The 20,393-nt window shown below is 46.5% G+C and overlaps 1 protein-coding gene across 2 annotated transcripts in view; it reads left to right on the top strand.

Moving 5' to 3' along the window:
* The window catches only part of LOC139259650 (vimentin-like), a 159,780-nt gene that overhangs the window by 99,565 nt on the left and 39,822 nt on the right, over positions 1 to 20,393 (top strand). For both annotated transcript variants that reach the window (XM_070875165.1, XM_070875164.1), the window contains exons 5-6: positions 4,906 to 4,992; positions 14,156 to 14,349. In XM_070875165.1, the coding sequence (XP_070731266.1) occupies positions 4,906 to 4,992; positions 14,156 to 14,349 (281 nt within the window). The remainder of the gene's footprint in view (positions 1 to 4,905; positions 4,993 to 14,155; positions 14,350 to 20,393) is intronic.

The following is a 20,393-nucleotide window of genomic DNA, read 5'->3' as shown; positions in this document are numbered from 1 at the left end:
TGCAGAGAACAGAGGGCATCCTGGAGAAATTCTCGGAGGGAGATGATTGGGAAACTTTTGTGGAGCGACTCAACCAATACTTCGTGGCCAACGAGCTAGACGGGGAGGAGAGCGCTGCCAAATGTAGAGCGATCCTCCTCACCGTCTGTGGGGCACCAATGTATGACCTCATGAGGCCACATGTTGGTGCCCCACAGACGGTGAGGAGGATCGCTCTACGTTTGGCAGCGCTCACTCCAGCGAAACCCACGGAGAAACCGTACAATGATTTGTGCAAACTGGTCCGAGAGCATTTGAACCTGAAGGAAAACGTTCTGATGGTGAGGTACCGGTTCTACACCTATAAAAGATCTGAAGGCCAGGAAGTGGCAAGTTATGTCGCCGAGCTAAGGCGCCTTGCAGGAAATTGCGAATTTGAAGGACATTTGGAGCACATGCTCAGAGATTTTTTCGTACTTGGCATTGGCCACGAAACCATACTTCGCAAACTTTTGACTGTCGAGATCCCAACCTTGAGTAAGGCCATAGTGATAGCCCAGGCGTTCATTGCCACCAGTGACAATACTAAGCAAATCTCTCAGAACACAAGTGCTGCTACAAGTACTGTGAACAAAGTGATGTTGTTTTCGAATCGTAACGGACAGGGCAGGTCACACATACGTGCAGCTACACGTCCGCAGATGTCTCTGAGTCCACCATCAAGGGTGATGAATGCAAGGCCATTAACACCTTGTTGGCGCTGCGGGGATGATCATCGTTTCCATTCATGCCGATTCAAAGGATACATTTGCAAGAGCTGTGGAACAATGGGACACCTCCAACGAGTGTGCTGGCGAGCTGCTAGGCCTGCTAAACCTGAAAACCACCACGTTGCAGAGGAGGACAGATCCACGGAGGATCACGACGAAACAGAACCTCTGATAGAGGAGGCAGAGGTACATGGGGTGCACACATTCACCACGAATTGTTCCCCGATAATGCTAAAGGTTGAACTAAATGGACTCCCGGTGTCATTGGAGCTGGACACGGGCGCGAGCCAGTCCATCATGGGCAAAAAGACTTGCGAAAGGTTGTGGTGCAACAAGGCCTCAAGGCCAGTCTTAACTCCAATTCGCACGAAGCTAAGAACTTACTCGAAAGAACTGATTCCTGTACTCGGCAGTGCTATCGTAAAGGTCTCCTACGATGGTACGGTGCACAAGCTACCACTCTGGGTTGTACCGGGCAATGGTCCCACGCTGCTCGACAGGAGCTGGCTGGGAAAGATACGCTGAAACTGGGACGACGTCCGAGCGCTATCGCCCGCTGTCGACACTTCGTGTGCACAGGTCTTAAACAAATTTCCTTCGCTGTTCGAAGTAGGCATCGGGAAATTCCAAGGAGCAAGAGTGCAGATCCACCTAATTCCGGGGGCGTGACCCATCCATCACAAGGCGAGAGCAGTACCGTACATGATGAAAGGGTAGAAATCGAGCTCAACCGGCTACAAGAGAGGGCATCTCACCGATTGAGTTCACCGAGTGGGCCAGTCCTATTGTCCCAGTCCTCAAGGGAGATGGGACCGTCAGAATCTGGCGATTACAAAATAACTATCAATCGTTTCTCCCTGCAGGACCAATACCCACTACCAAAAGCCGACGATCTCTTTGCAGCGCTGGCGGGATGAAAGACGTTCACAAAGCTGGATCTGACTTCAGCCTACATGACGCAAGAACTGGAGGAATCATCGAAGGCCCTCACCTGCATCAACACGCACAATGGTCTTTTTGTTTATGACAGATGCCCGTTTGGAATCCGATCAGTGGCGCCGATATTCCAGAGAAACATGGAAAGTTTACTGAAGTCAGTCCGGCACACCGTGGTCTTCTAGGACGACATCTTGGTCACAGGTCGGAACATAGATGAGCATCTGCAGAACCTAGGTAAAGTTCTTAGTCAGCTCAACTGCGTGGGGCTTAGGTTAAAATGCTCGAAGTGCGTTTTCCTGGTGCCTGAAGTGGAGTTCGTAGGAAGGAGGATTGTGGTGGACGGCATCAGGCCCTCCAACGCGAAGACGGAGGCACTCGACAACGCACCGAGGCCACAGAACATGACGGAGATGCGGTCATTCCTGGGACTTTTGAACTACTTTGGTAACTTCTTACCGGGTCTCGGCACCCTGCTAGAACTACGAAAAGGGGGCAAATGGGTTTGGGGCAAAAGCCAAGAAAATGCCTTTGTAAAAGCGAGGAAATTGTTATGCTCAAACAAATTGCTTGTGTTGTATGATCCATGTAAGCGTTTGGTACTGGCAAGTGATGCGTCGTCATATGGCGTCGGGTGTGTATTGCAACAAGCCAATGATTTCGGGAAACTGCAACCGGTTGCTTATGAATCCAGGAGTCTGTCTAAGGCCGAGAGAGCCTACAGCATGATTGAAAAAGAAGCGTTAGCGTGTCTATGAGGTAAAGAAAATGCATCAATACCTGCTTGGACTAAAATTTGAATTGGAAACTGACCATAAGCCACTTATATCCTTGTTTTCCAAGAGTAAAGGGATAAATACCCGCAGCCAGAGATGGACGCTCACGTTGTCCGCATACAACTACGTCATCCGCCACAGGCGAGGCACAGAAAACTGCGCCAATGCTCTCAGTAGGCTGCCATTGCCCACTACGGGGTGGAAATGGCGCAGCCCGCAGATCTAGCCATCGCTATGGAAGCACTTGAGAGTGAGCAATCACCCGTCACTGCCCGTCAGAGCAAAACCTGGACAAGCCAGGACCCCTTATTATCTCGAGTCAAAAGCTGTGTGCTTCATGGGAGCTGGTCCAGTGTCCCAGTGGAAATGCAGGAAGAGATAAAGCCGTTCCAACGGCGCAAAGGTGAAATGTCTATACAGGCAGACTGCCTTCTGTGGGGCAATCGAGTAGCGGTCCTCAAGAAGAGCAGAGACACCTTCATCAATGAACTCCACAGTATCCACCCAGGCATCGTAATGATGAAAGCGATAGCCAGATCCCATGTGTGGTGGCCCGGCATCGATGCGGACTTAGAATCCTGCGTTCACAGATGTAATACATGCTCGCAGTTAAGCAATGTACCCAAGGAGGCTCTGCTAAGGTTATGGTCTTGGCCCTCCAAACCGTGGTCTAGGGTACACGTCGACTATGCAGGCCTGTTCTTGGGTAAAATGTTCCTTGTGGTTATAGACACGTACTCCAAGTGGTCTGAATGTGAGATAATGTCAGCCAGCACGTCCACTGCCACCACTGAAAGCCTGCGGCCTAATGTTTGCCACACATGGTTTACCCAATGTCCTGGTGAGCGACAACGGGCCATGTTTTACCAGTGCTGAGTTCAAAGAATTTATAACCTGTAACGGGATAAAACATGTCACGTCTGCCCCGTTTAAATCAGCGTCCAATGGTCAGGCAGAGAGAGCAGTGCAAACCTTCAAGCAAGGCTTGAAGAGGGTAACTGAAGGCTCACTGCAGACTCGCCTATCCCGAGTCCTGCTTAGCTACCGCACGAGACCACACTCACTCAATGGGATCCCACCTGCTGAACTGCTCATGAAAAGAGCATTTAAGACAAGGCTCTCGTTAGTTCACCCTGATCTACATGAGCAGGTAGAGAGTAGGCAACTTCAACAAAGTGCATACCATGATAGTGCAAATGTGTCACGCGGGATTGAAGTCAATGATCCTGTATTTGTATTAAATTATGGGCAAGGTCCCAAGTGGCTTCCCGGTCCGGCACTGTCATGGCCAAAGAGGGGAGCAGGATGTTTCGGGTCAAACTTTCAAATGGACTCATTCACTGGAAACACTTGGAACAAATCAAACTCAGACTCACGGACTACCCTGAGCGACCCACCTTGGACCCTACCTTTTTTGATCCCCCAACACACACACCAGTGGCAACTGACACCACGGTTGGCCACGAAGCAGAACCCATCATCCACAGCAGCCCTGCAGGGCCCAACACATCAGGTAGCCCAGCAAGGCCAGCTGCACAGCAGCCCAGTGAGGGCCCAACAAATGACTCAGCAACACCAGCCTTCACACCGAGACGATCAACCAGGACAAGAAAGGCCCCAGATTGACTCACATTGTAAATAGTTACACTATTGACTTTAGGGGGGAATGTTGTTATGTATCTGGACTTGTACATACTCTGTACAGCCACCAGAGGGTTCATTCCCCGGAGTCCCAGGGCATCTCATAATTTCTTGGGAGCACAGGTATTTAAGAAGGTTTCACAGGTTGGAGAGGCACTCTGAAGACCTGCAATAAAAGACTACGGTCACACATTACATTGAGCTCATAGTGTTCAGTCTGACTCTTTCTCCATACACTACATGGATAACCTCACATTTTCCCACATTATACTCGTATGTGCCAAATTTTTGCCCACTCACTTAGCCTGTTTATATCCCTTTGCAGATTTTTTGTGTCCACCTCATAATTTGCTTTCCCACCTATCTTCGTATCATCAGCAAACTTGGCTACATTACACTCTGTCCCTTCATCCAAGTCATTGCATTCTAAATAGCTGGACGTTATGACTGTTGGCTCTAAATAAAAAAGTATGGCATATATTAATATAATAAATATAGGAAGTATTATGAATTAACAGCTATGGGGATGCTGGTAAAACCCAAAATGTTATAAGGATAGTTGTCCCTGTGATTATTCTCCTTTGGGTCGATAACCCTGGTGATTGTACGGTAAGTGAACCTGTATTTTTTGTTGAAGTACTTAAAAATTATTGTTCTTGTGTAAAATCCAGACTTGAGTGTATTAAAAGTAGAAATATTTAAAGCTCAGTAAAGTTCATTAGTTTTGAAAAATTCAAGACCATTTAAAAAAATAAATAAATTTCCACGCACAAGTGCATAATTTACTCTTGTTGCATTCACAGTTTGAGGAAACAAACAATAGTGCACAACAAAATGCCAAGAAGGAACTTGATTGCTATCGCAAAGAAGTGAATGAGCTAAAATTGAAAGTAAGTATCTTGCCAGTTGGTATTTCTGTTGTAAGAACATAAGAATTAGGAACAGGAGTAGGCCATCTAGCCCCTCGAGCCTGCTCCGCCATTCAACAAGATCATGGCTGATCTGGCTGTGGACTCAGCTCCACATACCCGCCCGCTCCCATAACCCTTAATTCCCTTATTGGTTAAAAATCTATCTATCTGTGACTTGAATACATTCAATGAGCTAGCCTCAACTGCTTCCTTGGGCAGAGAATTCCACAGATTCACAACCCTCTGGGAGAAGAAATTCCTTCTCAACTCGGTTTTAAATTGGCTCCCCCCTATTTTGAGGCTGTGCCCCCAAACTTTAGTCTCCCTGACCAGTGGAAACAACCTCTCTGCCTCTATCTTGTCTATCCCTTTCATTATTTTAAATGTTTCTATAAGATCACTCCTCATCCTTCTGAACTCCCAACGAGTAAAGACCCAGTCTACTCAATCTATCATCCTAAGGTAACCCCCTCATCTCCGGAATCAGCCTAGTGAATCATCTCTGTACCCCCTCCAAAGCTAGTATATCCTTCCTTAAGTAAGGTGACCAAAACTGCACGCAGTACTCCAGGTGCGGCCTCACCAATACCCTGTACAGTTGAAGAAGGACCTCCCTGCTTTTGTACTCCATCCCTCTCGCAATGAAGGCCAACATTCCATTCGCCTTCCTGATTACCTGTTGCACATGCAAACTAACTTTTTGGGATTCATGCACAAGGACCCCCAGGTCCCTCTGCACCGCAGCATGTTGTAATTTCTCCCCATTCAAATAGTATTCCCTTTTTTGTTTTTTTTCCCAATGTGGATGACCTCACACTTTCCGACATTGTATTCCATCTGCCAAACCTTAGCCCATTCGCTTAACCTATCTAAATCTCTTTGCAGCCTCTCTGTGTCCTCTACACAACCCGCTTTCCCACTAATCTTTGTGTCATCTGCAAATTTTGTTACACTACACTCTGTCCCCTCTTCCAGGTCATCTATGTATATTGTAAACAGTTGTGGTCCCAGCACCGATCTCTGTGGCACACCACTAACCACCGATTTCCAACCCGAAAAGGACCCATTTATCCCGACTCTCTGCTTTCTGTTAGCCAGCCAATTCTCTAGCCATGCTAATACATTTCCACTGACTCTGCGTACCTTTATCTTCTGCAGTAACCTTTTGTGTGGCACCTTATCGAATGCCTTTTGAAAATCTAAATACACCACATCCATCGGTACACCTCTATCCACCATGCTCGTTATATCCTCAAAGAATTCCAGTAAATTAGTTAAACATGATTTCCCCTTCATGAATCCATGCTGCGTCTGCTTGATTGCACTATTCCTATCTAGATGTCCCGCTATTTCTTCCTTAATGATAGCTTCAAGCATTTTCCCCACTACAGATGTTAAACTAACCGGCCTATAGTTACCTGCCTTTTGTCTGCCCCCTTTTTTAAACAGAGGCGTTACATAAGCTGCTTTCCAATCCGCTTGTACCTCCCCAGAGTCCAGAGAATTTTGGTAGATTATAACGAATGCATCTGCTATAATTTCCGCCATCACTTTTAATATCCTGGGATGCATTTCATTAGGACCAGGGGACTTGTCTACCTTGAGACCCATTAGCCTGTCCAGTACTACCCCCCTAGTGATAGTGATTGTCTCAAGGTCCTCCCTTCCCACATTCCTGTGACCAGCAATTTCTGGCATGGTTTCTGTGTCTTCCACTGTGAAGACCGAAGCAAAATAATTGTTTAAGGTCTCAGCCATTTCCACATTTCCCATTATTAAATCCCCCTTCTCATCTTCTAAGGGACCAACATACACTCTTTTCCGTTTTATATATCTGTAAAAGCTTTTACTATCCGTTTTTATGTCTTGCGCAAGTTTACCTTCGGAATCGATCTTTCCTTTCTTTATTGCTTTCTTAGTTATTCTATGCTGTCGTTTAAAATTTTCCCAATCTTCTATTTTCCCACTAACCTTGGCCACCTTTTACGCATTGCTTTTTAATTTGATATTCTCCTTTATTTCCTTGGTTATCCACGGCTGGTTATCCCTTATCTTACCGCCCTTTTTCACTGGAATATATTTTTGTTGAGCACTATGAAAGAGATCCTTAAAAGTCCTCCACTGTTCCTCAATTGTGCCACCATTTAGTCATGTTTCCAGTCTACTTTAGCCAACTCTGCCCTCATCCCACTGTAGTCCCCTTTGTTTAAGCATAATATGCTCGTTTGAGACACTACTTCCTCACCCTCAATCTGTATTACAAATTCAACAATACTGTGATCACTCATTCCGAGAGGATCTTTTACTCGGAGATCGTTTATTATTCCTGTCTCATTACATAGGACCACATCTAAGATAGCTTGCTCCCTTGTAGGTTCTGTAACATATTGTTCTAAGAAACAATCCCGTATGCATTCTATGAATTCCTCCTCCAGGCTACCCCGTACGATTTGATTTGACCAATCGCTATGTAGGTTAAAATCCCCCATGATTACTGCCGTTCCTTTTTCACATGCCTCCATTATTCCCTTGATTATTGCCCGCCCCACCGTGAAGTTATTATTTGAGGGCCTATAAACTACGCCCACCAGTGACTTTTTCTCCTTACTATCTCTAATCTCCACCCACAATAATTCAACATTTTGTTCATTGGAGCCAATATCGTCTCTCACAACTGCCCTGATATCATCTTTTATTAACAGAGCTACCCCACCTCCTTTCCCTTCTTGTCTATCTTTCCGAATCGTCAGATACCCCTGTATGTTTAATTCCCAGTCCCTGTAATGGCCACCAAATCATACCCATTTGTAATGATTTGTGCCGTCAACTCATTTACTTTATTTCGTATGCTGCATGCCTTTAGGTAGAGTGTTTTAATACTAGTTTTTAAACCATGATTTTTAGTTTTGACCCCTCCTGCAGCCCCTTTACATTCAGTGGCCCTTTTTGTTTTTTGCCTTGGGTTTCTCTGCCCTTCACTTTTACTCATATCCTTTCTGTCTTTTGCTTTTGTCTCCTTTTTGTTTCCCTCTGTCTCCTTGCATTGGTTCCCATCCCCCTGCCATATTAGTTTAACTCCTCCCCAACAGCACTCCATATTAATTTAACTCCTCCCCAACAGCACTAGCAAACACTCCCCCTCGGACATTGGTTCCGGTCCTGCCCAGGTGCAGACCGTCCGGTTTGTACTGGTCCCACCTCTCCCAGAACCAGTTCCAATGCCCCAGGAATTTGAATCCCTCCCTGCTGCACCACTGCTCAAGCCACGTATTCATCTGAGCTATCCTGCAATTCCTACTCTGACTAGCACGTGGCACTTGTAGCAATCCTGAGATTACTACTTTTGAGGTCCTACGTTTTAATTTAGCTCCTAGCTCCTTAAATTCGTCTCGTAGGACCTCACCCTTTTTTTACCTATATCGTTGGTACCAATGTGCACCATGTCAACTGGCTGTTCACCCTCCCTTTTCAGAATGTCCTGCACCCGGTCCGAGACATCCTTGACCCTTGCACCAGGGAGGCAACATACCATCCTGGAGTCTCGGTTGCAGCCGCAGAAACGCCTATCTATTCCCCTTACAATCAAATCCCCTATCACTATCGCTCTCCCACTCTTTTTCCTGCCCTCCTGTGCAGCAGAGCCAGCCACGGTGCCATGAACTTGGCTGCTGCTGCCCTCCCCTGATGAGTCATCCCCCTCAACAGTACTCAAAACGGTGTTTCTGTTTTGCAGGGGGATAACCGCAGGGGACCCCTGCACTACCTTCCTTGCACTGCTCTTCCTGCTGGTTTTCCATTCCCTAGCTGGCTGTGGACCCTGCTCCAGAGTGAATCCACCCTCAGCTCCAATTCCGCAATGCGGTCTGTCAGGAGCTGGAGGTGGATACACTTCCCGCACACGTAGTCAGGAGGAGCATAACACGTGACCGAGCTCTCCTGCCATGACTTAACCCTTAGTTACACTTAAATTGGCAACAACAATGCTAAAGTTTACTCACTGTTATAGAAGAGAAAAAAGAAAAACTACTCACCAATCACCAGCCAATCACTTACCTCCTTGGTTGTGATGTCACCTTTATTTTTCTTTCTACTTCTTTTTTGCCTTCTCCCTGTAGCTGCACCGGTACGCCTCTCGCCGACCCCGGACTCGCGCTGCTCCGAGCTCCCGCCTCCTCGACTGACTGCTCGAACTGCTCGACTCCCGCTGGCCTTTATAGGCCTCTCGCCGACCCCGGACTCGCGCTGCTCCGAGCTCCCACCTCCTCGACTGACTGCTCGAACTGCTCGACTCCCGCTAGCCTTTATAGGCCTCTCGCTGACCCCGGACTCGCGCTGCTCCGAGCTCCCGCCTCCTCGACTGACTGCTCGAACTGCTCGACTCCCGCTAGCCTTTATAGGCCTCTCGCCGACCCCGGACTCGCGCTGCTCCGAGCTCCCGCCTCCTCGACTGACTGCTCGAACTGCCTTACTCCCGCTGGCCTTTATAGGCCTCTCGCCGACCCCGGACTCGCGCTGCTCCGAGCTCCCGCCTCCTCGACTGACTGCTGTGTATCCATTTTATTTTCTTAAGCTTACTGTTATATGCCCCCATGGCATGTCTGGGTTAATATGAACATTTGCACTTTTTTACCCATAATATTGATGGATCACATTGTCTCCCTGGCCTGATAGATTCTCCATCCTCCTAATCTTTAGTATATTGTTTACCAATATGGTTACCCGCCCAGTGTCGGTTGTGGCTCAGTTGGTAGCATTCTTGTCGCTGAGTCAGAGGTTTGTGGCTCCAAAAACTTGAGTACATATTCTAGGCTGACACTCCAGTGCAGTGTTGGAGGTTCCGTCTTTTGGATTAGACTTTAAACCATGTCAGAGGGTCATAAAAGATCCTCTGGCACTATTCGAAGAAGTGCAGGGGAATCCTCCCCATATCCTGTGTTAGCAGTCAATCTGCTTTCTCCTCTGGTTCACAATAACATGTTTCGAGTAAGCATGAGACTTCGTAGTGGAGCACAATAAAGGTGATCAGTCTTAACCGTATACAAAGAGTGGCTTTCGATTTCCGTATCTTTCAAGCTCTCTGAGATAATGTTGAAACCATGCTGCTTTATACACCATTTTGACTACATCAAAGGAAAAGGTCATAAATAAGACTGTATTCCAAAATCCTTTTCATGTATTATTCATGTAAACTGTTGTAGTTTGTTTACTCCAAAACTACTTCTCCTAAGCAAGATATAACAGGCCTTAATCCCTTTTAAGAAAACGTTTAACCAACTGCTCTCTGTAGCTGATAGATTCGCTACCCCTGTACTAACACTTATTTCCTTACTCACGCACTTTACAAATCCGAAGACCAGCCTTGCTTTTTCCTCAAGACTCTTCAAAGTCATCCTGTTTATATTGGAAAGCCTGTTGCTTCAATGCACAAAGAAGTTTGACTATTAGCCCTTAATGCCCCAAAATGTCCAACATGCATCTCTCCATGATGTCTAACATCCTGGCCAATATTTATCCCTGCAAGGATTCAAGTTCTTTCTTCATTAACTGTATCTGCATTTTTAAAGTAAAAGTAATTGATTTTTATGCTTTGTCCCATTTTTCCACGAATACCTAACTCATGTCAGTAGCAACAAGCTGTTTTACTATCGACCGCATCAGAGCCTAACCCTGTCATCAGCTGACCTCAACAAAAACCTGTTTTCAGCAGGGGTAACTGGATAGCTACAAAGAGCAGCAACTGTGATTGATTACCCCCTTTGCAGTCTGAGGGATTGTGAGTTAAATTACACCATCTGAGATCAGCAAACTCAGCAAAGACAAGGGACAAAATTTGCCTCCTTCGTCGTTATGGCTCAGTACCACATTGTGTGATGCAGTCATCCACTAAGCCATTGAAAGAGTATGTTCTTATAGAATCATGAATAGTGCAGCACAAAAGGAGACCATTCGGTCCATCGAGTCTGTGCTGGCTCTTTTGAAGAGTAATCCAGTTAGTCCCTTGCACCTGCTCTTTCCCCTTATCCCTGCAATTGTTTTTGCTTCAATATTTAATTCCCTTTTGAAAGCTACTATTGAATCTGTTTCCACCACCCTTATCGGGCAGTGAATTCCAAATCCTAACCAAAGTTTTTCCTCATGTAGCCTCTGGTTCTTTTGCCAGTCATCTTAAATCTGTGCCCCTATTTTTATTGACCCTTTGGAAACGGTTTCTCTTTATTTACTCTAAGCTCTTTAACCACCTCTACCAAAACTCCTCTTAGCCTTCTCTGCTCTCTGGAGAACAACCCCAAGCTTATCCAGACTATCCACATAGCTATAATCCTTCATTCCTGGACTCAGTCGAGTAAATCTCTTCTGTGCTCTCTCCAAAGCCTTCACATTCTTCCTAAAATGTGGTGCCCAGAATTGGACTCAGTTCTCCAGGTGGGGCCAAATTAGTGTTTTATATAGGTTTAGCAAAACTTTGTGGTGCAAAATTTGGATCCGTAGCACCTATTTTTTGGGCATTATGCGTGCCCTTACAGATCCAAAATGACGTTCGTGGCGCACGCGCACTTCTGGTGCAAGTCATGCTGGATGCCATATTGGTGAGGGCGTTAGCACGTGTGCGTAGTGAGTGGCTGCCGGAAGTATAGTATTAGGCAGTCCCTCGTATCGAGGATGACCCCCTTCCACACCAAAAAGGGATGAGTTCACAGGTGTTTCAATGAGGGAACTGACATTATATGTCCTGAACTACATATTGAAGGGTGGAAGATGCCAGTGCGTGGATTCTTTTAACGTGTGGTGGCTGTTGCACACCAGCCACCACACGGGCTTGACAGAGCTAGGTCTTGGTCCAGTGGCAAGGGTTAACCAAGATGACCAAGCTCTGCTGCCGGAAGTATGCAGAGTACGTATATCATGACATCAATCCGCATGCATGATGCTAGCGCTGCCTTTTTGGAGCTCAATGCTCCAGCTAACGCGCTCTCATTGACCTCACACAGCTGAACACGTGTTCAGCAGCAGGAAGGACCCCACGCCAACGCTATTTAAAGGGATCATTACCTCCTTACAGGTTAGTTGCTAATTGATTATATTGGCTGATGCTATGATTCTACAAGTATTTGGTGCTTTCTATATTGTTAAAGTTGCCAAAGTCTTACGGTAGTGGTGTGGCAGGTGCTGAAGGACTTTTCCTTGACTTCAAGGTTCCTGCACAAACCACTTACGGACAGACATTGGTAGACTACTAGGAATTCCTCTTAGACTACAGCATGACTTGGAGAATGTTGGGGGTATGATTAAGAAGTTTGCAGATGACACTAAAATAGGCCGTGTGGTTGATAATGAAGAAGAAAGCTGCGGATTGCAGGAAGATATCAATGTACTGGGAGCCAATGTAGGTCAGCGAGCACAAGTGAGCGGGACTTGGTGCGAGTTAGGACACGGGCAGCCAAGTTTTGGATCACCTCTAGTTTACGTCGGGTAGAATGTGGGAGGCCAGCCAGGAATTCTGGAGGTAACAAAGGCATGGATGAGGGTTTCAGCAGCGAATGAGCTGAGGCAGAGGGCGGAGACGGGCGATGTAATGGAGGTGGAAATAGGCGGTCTTAGTTACGCTGCGAATATGTGGTCAAATATGACACCAAAGTTGCGAACAGTTTGGTTCAGCCTCAGACAGATGTTGGGCAGAGGGTTAGAGTCAGTGGCTAGAGAATGTAGTTTGTGGCAGGGACCAAAAATAATGGCTTCGGTCTTCCCAATATTTAATTGGAGAAAATGTCTTAGCATCCAGAACTGGATGTCGGACAAGCAGTCTTAACAATTAGAGACTGTGGAGGGGTCGAGAGAAATGATGTGGTGGAATTCTCTACCACAGAAAGTTGTTGAGGCCAGTTCACTAAATATATTCAAAAAGGAGTTAGATGAAGTCCTTACTACTAGGGGGATCAAGGGGTATGGCGAGAAAGCAGGAAGGGGGTACTGAAGTTGCATGTTCAGCCATGAACTCATTGAATGGCGGTGCAAGCTAGAAGGGCCGAATGGCCTACTCCTGCACCTATTTTCTATGTTTCTATGATAGCGAGGGAGAGCTGGGTGTCATCACCGTACATGTGGAAACTGACGCTGTGTTTTTAGATGATAAGAACATAAGAATTAGGAGCTCGACTAGGCCATTCGGCCCCTCGAGCCTGCTCCGCCATTCAGTAAGATCATAGAAAACATAGAAAATAGGTGCAGGAGTAGGCCATTCAGCCCTTCGAGCCTGCACCACCATTCAATATGATCATGGCTGATCATGCACTTCAGCACCCCATTTCTCTCCATACCCCTTGATCCCTTTAGCTGTAAGGGTCACATCTAACTCCCTTTTGAATATATCTTAACGAACTGGCCTCAACAACTTTCTGTGGTAGAGAATTCCACATGCTCACAACTCTCTGAGTGAAGAAGTTTCTCCTCATCTCGGTCCTAAATGGCTTACCCCTTATCCTTAGACTGTGACCCCTGCTTCTGGACTTCCCCAACATCGGGAACATTCTTCCTGCATCTGACCTGTCCAATCCCGTCAGAATTTTATCTGTTTCTATGAGATCCCCTCTCATTCTTTTAAATTCCAGTGAATATAAGCCTAGTCGATCCAGTCTTTCTTCATATATCAGTCCTGCCATCCTGGGAATCAGTCTGGTGAACCTTCACTGCACTCCCTCAATAGCAAGAATGTCCTTCCTCAGATTAGGAGACCAAAACTGTACACAATACTCAAGGTGTCATCTCACTAAGGCCCTGTACAACTGTAGTAACACCTCCCTGCTCCTGTACTCATATCCTCTCGTTATGAAGGCCAACATGCCATTTGCCGCCTTCACCGCCTGCTGTACCTGCATGCCAACTTTCAATGACTGATGTACCATGACACCCAGGTCTCGTTGCACCTCTCCTTTTCCTAACTTTCTGACCAGAAGCTACTAAGCCAAGCTGACACATATCAATACTGGTTTCTTTTTGTCAGTCATGTTCAGTTAACAAACCAATTTAGTGAAACTAATGTCACAGTTTTGCCACAATATTTGGTTAGGTGTAATAAAAACATAGCTGTTCTAATATATGTAACATATCTGTAACTGGTGTATTTGAAATCACTGTCTTCCCAAAGGATGAATTAATGAAGAACTCACTGCTAGAAAAGGACAAAGACATATACAGACAGAGAGAATGCAGTAAAGTACTGGAAAAGAGGATTGTGCGTCACACAAATGAATATCAGGAGCTACTAAATGTAAAGACACAACTTGAGCAAGAGATTGCTGCTTACAAAAATTTACTGGGTCAAGTGGAAAAGAAAGCAAGGTTAGTATTGTCTTTAGCAGATTTAGGAAATATCATTACCTGGACTTTATTTGTGGCTTAATAAATGGTTTTCTTATGAAATTGTGAATGTAGACTCTGCGGTATGAAACAGGCATATAGGGAACAGCGTAGTAACTGCTGAAGCGCCTGTAGTTACAGAATGTGATGGGATCACCCAACTGACAGGTGAGAGTGGCAATCTTTGACATCAAGGAAACATGTAACCAAGTGTGGCACTAAGGAGCCCCAGTAAATCTGAAGTCAATGGAGATCAGGGGAAGCAGAATTGTATTCCATCACAATCTGTAACCTCATGGCTTGACATATCCTTCACTCTACCATTACCATCAAGCCAGGTGACCAACCTTGGTTCAATGAAGATTGTAGAAGAGCATGCCAGGAGCAGCACCAGACATACCTGAAAATGAAATGCCAACATGGGGAAGCTGCAACACAGGACTACATGCATGCTAAACAGCGGAAGCAGCATGCTATAGACAAGACTAAGCGATCCCACAACCAACAGATCACATTAAAGCTCTGTAGTCCTGCCACATCCAGTCGTGAATGATGGTGGACAATTAAACAACTAACAGGAGGAGGTGACTCCATGAATATCCCCATCCTCAATGATGGCGGAGCCCAACACGTGAGTGCAAAAGACAAAGTTGAAGCGTTTACAACCATCTTCAGCCAGAAGTGCCAAGTAGATGATCCATATCAGCCTCCTTCTGAGGTCCCCACCATCACAGAAGCCAGTCTTCAGCCAATTCGATTCACTCCACATGATATCAAGAAACAGCTGAGCGCACTGGATACAGTAAGGGGTATGGACTCCCAACAAAATCCCGGCTGTGCTGAAGACTTGTGCTCCAGAACTAGCCACACCTCTAGCCAAGCTGTTCCAGTACAGCTACAACACTAGCATCTACCCGACAATGTGGACAATTGCCCAGGTATGTCCTATCCACAAAAAGCAGGACAAATCCAATCCGGCCAATTACCGCCCCATCAGTCTACTCTCAATCATCAGCAAAGTGATGGAAGGTATCATCAACAGCTTTACTACTACCACATGAAAGAAGAAGACCTGAAGGCTGACACTTGAACAGCGAATTCAAAAGCAAAATACTGCAATTGCTGGAAACCAGAAATAAAAACAGAAAATTCTGGAAATACTCAGCAGGCCAGGTAGCATCTGTGGAGAAAAACAGAGTTAACTCGTCAGAACTGGAAAAAGTTAGCGATGTAACAGATTTTAAGCAAGTGCAGAGGCGGGAAAAGCAGGGAGGGGATTGAAAGACCAGACGGTCTGTGATAGTGTGGAAGGCAGGAGAGATTAAATAGCAAGGCAAAAGGAGATGGGACAAGCAATCTTCCACTTAAATTAAAATTTGGGTACATAGTCCCTTTAATGGGCTGTGCAGCCTATTGAAAGATTCACGCAAGCGCAAAATTTAACATTAAAAAGGCCAATCCTGTGCTGCATGGAATCAATAGACATATTGCTCTCGAGGTGGTGTAATGGGAATTTAAAAAAAGACTTACTTTTATATAGCGTCTTTCACGACCACCAATGTCTCAAAACACTTTAGAACCAATGAAATACTTTTGAAGTGTCGTCACTGTTGTAATGTGGGAAACGTGGCAGCCAATTTGCGCACAGCAAGCTCCCACAAATAGCGAGCCAGTCCATCATGAGCAAAAAGACTTTAGAAAGGTTATGGTGCAACAAGGCCTCAAGGCCAGTCTTAACTCCAGTTTGCACGAAACTAAGAACTTACACGAAAGAACTGATTCCTGTAATCGTCAGTGCTACCGTAAAGGTCTCCTACGATGGAGCGGTGCACAAGCTACCACTCTGGGTGGTACCGGGCGATGGTCCCACGCTGCTCGGCAGGAGCAGGCTGGGAAAGATACGCTGGAACTCGGACGACGTCTGAGCGCTATCACCGGCTGCCCAGGTTTTAAGCAAATTTCCTTCGCTGTTCGAACCAGGCATCGGGAAATTCCAAGGAGCAAAAGTGCAGATCCACCTAATTCCGGGGCGCGACCCATCCATCACAAGGCGAGAGCAGTACTGTACATGATGAGAGAAAGGGTAGAGATCGAGCTAGACCGGCTGCAAAGAGAGGGCATCATATCCCCGATCGAGTTCAACGAGTGGGCCAGTCCTCAAGGGAGATGGCACCGTGAGAATCTGTGGCGATTACAAAGTAACTATCAATCGTTTCTCCCTGCAGGGCCAATACCCACTACCAAAGGCCGACGACCTCTTTGCAACGCTGACGGGAAGAAAGACGTTCACGAAGCTGGATCTGACTTCAACCTACATGACACAGGAACTGGAGGAATCATCGAAGGCCCTCACCTGCATCAACTCGCACAAAGGTCTTTTTGTTTATAACAGATGCCCGTTTGGAATCCGATCGGCAGCGGCGATATTCCAGAGAAACATGGAAAGCTTACTAAAGTCGGTCCCACACACCGTGGTCTTCCAGGACGACATCTTGGTCAAGGGTCGGAACACAGTCGAGCATCTGCCGAACCTGGAGGAGGTTCTTAGTCGACTCAATCGCGTGGGGCTCAGGTTAAAACGCTTGAAGTGCGTTTTCCTGGCGCCTGAACTGGAGTTGCTGGGAAGGAGGATTGCAGCGGACGGCATCAGGCCCACCAACGCGAAGAAGGAGGCAATCGAGAACGCACCAAGGCCACAGAACGTGATGGAGCTGCGGTGTTTCTGGGACTCCTGAACTACTTTGGTAACTTCTTATCGGGTCTCAGCACACTGTTAGAACCACTGCATGTCTTACTACGAAAAGAGGACGAATGGGCTTGGGGCAAAAGCCAAGAAAATGCCTTTGTAAAAGCGAGAAAATTGTTATGCTCAAACAAATTGCTTGTGTTGCATGATGCATGTAAGCGTTTGGTACTAGCAAGTGATGCGTCGTCATATGGCGTCAAGTGTCTATTGCACCAAGCTAATGATTTCGGGAAACAGCAACCATTTGCTTATGCATCCAGGAGTCTGTCTAAGGCTGAGAGAGCCTACAGCATGATTGAGAAAGAAGCATTAGCGTGTGTCTGTGGGGTAAAGAAAATGCATCAATACCTGTTTGGGCTAAAATTCGAATTGGAAACTGACCATAAGCCACTTAGAACCCTGTCTTCCGAGAGCAAAGTGATAAATATCAACGCATTGGCCCGCATCCAGAGATGGGCGCTCACGTTGTCCGCATACAACTATGCCATCCACCACAGGCCAGGCACAGAAAACTGCGCCGATGCTCTCAGTAGGCTGCCATTGCCCAGCACGGGGGTGGAAATGGTGCAGCCCGCAGATCTAGTCATGGTTATGGAAGCATTTGCGAGTGAGCAATCATCCGTCACTGCCCGGCAGATCAAAACCTGGACAAGCCAGGACCCCTTATTATCTCTAGTCAAAAGCTGTGTGCTTCACGGGAGCTGGTCCAGTGTCCCAGTGGAAATGCAGGAAGAGATAAAGCCGTTCCAGCGGCGCAAAGATGAAATGTCTATACAGGCAGACTACCTTCTGTGGGGCAATCGAGTAGTGGTCCCCAAGAAGGGCAGAGACACCTTCATCAATGACTTCCACAGTACCCACCCAGGCATCGTAATGATGAAAGCGATAGCCATATCCCACGTGTGGTGGCCCGGTATTGATGCGGACTTAGAGTCCTGCGTGCACAGATGTAACACATGGTCGCAGTTAAGTAATACACCTAGGGAGGCGCCACTAAGTTTATGGTCTTGGCCCTCCTAGGGTCTAGGGTCCGTGTTAACTATGCAGGCCCGTTCTTAGGTAAAATATTCCTTGTGGTTGTAGACGTGTACTCCAAGTGGATTGAATGTGAGATAATGTCGGCTAGCACGTCTGCTGCCACTACTGAAAGCCTGCAGGCCATGTTTGCCACACACGGCCTACCGATGTCCTGGTGAGCGACAATGGGCCATGTTTTACCAGTGCTGAGTTCAAAGAATTCATGACCCGTAACGGGATCAAACATGTCACATCTGCCCCGTTTAAACCAGCGTCCAATGGTCAGGCAGAGAGAGCAGTGCAAACCATCAAGCAAGGCTTGAAGAGGGTAACTAAAGGCTCACTGCAGACTCGCCTATTCCGAGTCCTGCTTAGCTACCACACGAGACCCCACTCACTCACTGGGATCCCACCTGCTGAACTGCTCATGAAAAGAGCACTTAAGACAAGGCTACCGTTAGTTCACCCTGATCTACATGAACAGGTAGAGAGCAGGCGACTTCAACAAAGTGCATACCATAATAGCGTAAATGTGTCACACGGGATTGAAATCAATGATCATGTATTTGTATTAAATTATGGACAAGGTCCCAAGTGGCTTCTTGGCACTGTCGTGGCCAAAGAGGGGAGCAGGGTGTTTCGGGTCAAACTTTCAAATGGACTCATTCACCGGAAACACTTGGACCAAATCAAACTCAGATTCACGGACTATCCTGAGCAACCCACCTTGGACCCTACCTTTTTTGATCCCTCAACATACACACCAGTGGCAACCGGCACCACAGTTGACCACGAAGCAGAACCCATCATCCACAGCAGCCCAGCAGGGCCCAATACGCCAGGCAGCCCAGCAAGGCCCGCAGCCCAGCGAGAGCCCAACAAATGATTCAACAACATCAGCTTTCACACCGAGATGATCAACCAGGGCAAGAAGGGCCCCAGATCGACTCACATTGTAAATAGTTACACTATTGACTTTGGGGGGGGGGGGGGCGGTGCGGGAGTGTTGTTATATATGTATACTTGTATTTACTCTGTACAGCCACCAGAGGGCTCATCCCCTGGGATCCCATAATCCCTTGGGAGCACAGGTATTTAAGGAGGCTTCACAGGTTGGAGAGGCACTCTGGAGACTTGCAATAAAAGACAACGGTCACACTTTACTTTGAGCTCACAGTGTTCAGTCTGACTCTTTCTCCATACACAACAATAATGACCAGATAATCTGTTTGTGTTATGTTGATTGAGGAATAAATATTGGCCTGGATACTGGGGATAACTCCCCTGCTCTTCTTCGAGATAGTGCCATAGGATCTTTTACATCCACCTGAGGGAGGTTGAGTAGTTTGTGCCTATATACATTGGAGTTCAGAAGAATGAGAGGTGATCTTATTGAAACATATAAGATAATGAGGGGGCTTGACAAAGTGGATGCAGAGAGGATATTTCCACTGATAGGGGAGACTAGAACTAGGGGGCATAGTCTCAGAATAAGGGGCCGCCCATTTAAAACTGAGATGAGGAACAATTTCTTCTCTCAGAGGGTTGTAAATCTGTGGAATTCTCTACCCCAGAGGCTGGGTCATTGAATATATTTAAGGCGGAGATAGACAGATTTTTGAGTGATAAAGGAATAAGAGGTTATGGGGAGCTGGCATGGAAATGGAGCTGAGTCCATGATCGGATCAGCCATGATCTTATTAAATGGCGGAGCAGGCTCAAGGGGCCAGGTGGCCTATTCCTGCTACTATTTCTTATGTTCTTGTGTTCATATATGGAGTATTGTGAACAGTTGTGGTGACAGAGATAATGGGGACAAACAAGTCCAATGTAGATGAAGAAAGCTGGACCCATTTTTAGAGCAATGAGGAAAACCTACCAGTAGATAAGCTGAAGCAGTGGGAAATAGCAGACAATTTTTCTGCACCTCCAAGTCTCTTTCTCCACTTCCTCCTAAGCATACAGCATTACTGTCATATGGCATGGGTGCACATATGTGGCAAGCAGTGAATTCCTCCTAACTACCGTCTTATTCTGTACTACCTCCTCTTCACCGGACATTGTACAGGTTTTAGCATTGTGCCACTTTATTGTTTGACCACAAATTCTGTTTCTTGCATCTAAATTTAGTGTGCTGGGGTTTTGCCAAGCATTATTGTTACCCAAACAACCTTGACAAAGGTTGAAATATACATTTAAAATATCAGGAGTCTTTAGAAAGGCTACCAACATTTAAGTTGTCATAATCCCTTTAAATTTTATG

This window comes from Pristiophorus japonicus, chromosome 3 (assembly GCF_044704955.1).
Source record: "Pristiophorus japonicus isolate sPriJap1 chromosome 3, sPriJap1.hap1, whole genome shotgun sequence".
Classification (NCBI taxonomy): domain Eukaryota; kingdom Metazoa; phylum Chordata; class Chondrichthyes; family Pristiophoridae; genus Pristiophorus; species Pristiophorus japonicus.
This window is presented reverse-complemented; position numbering and strand designations above follow the sequence as displayed.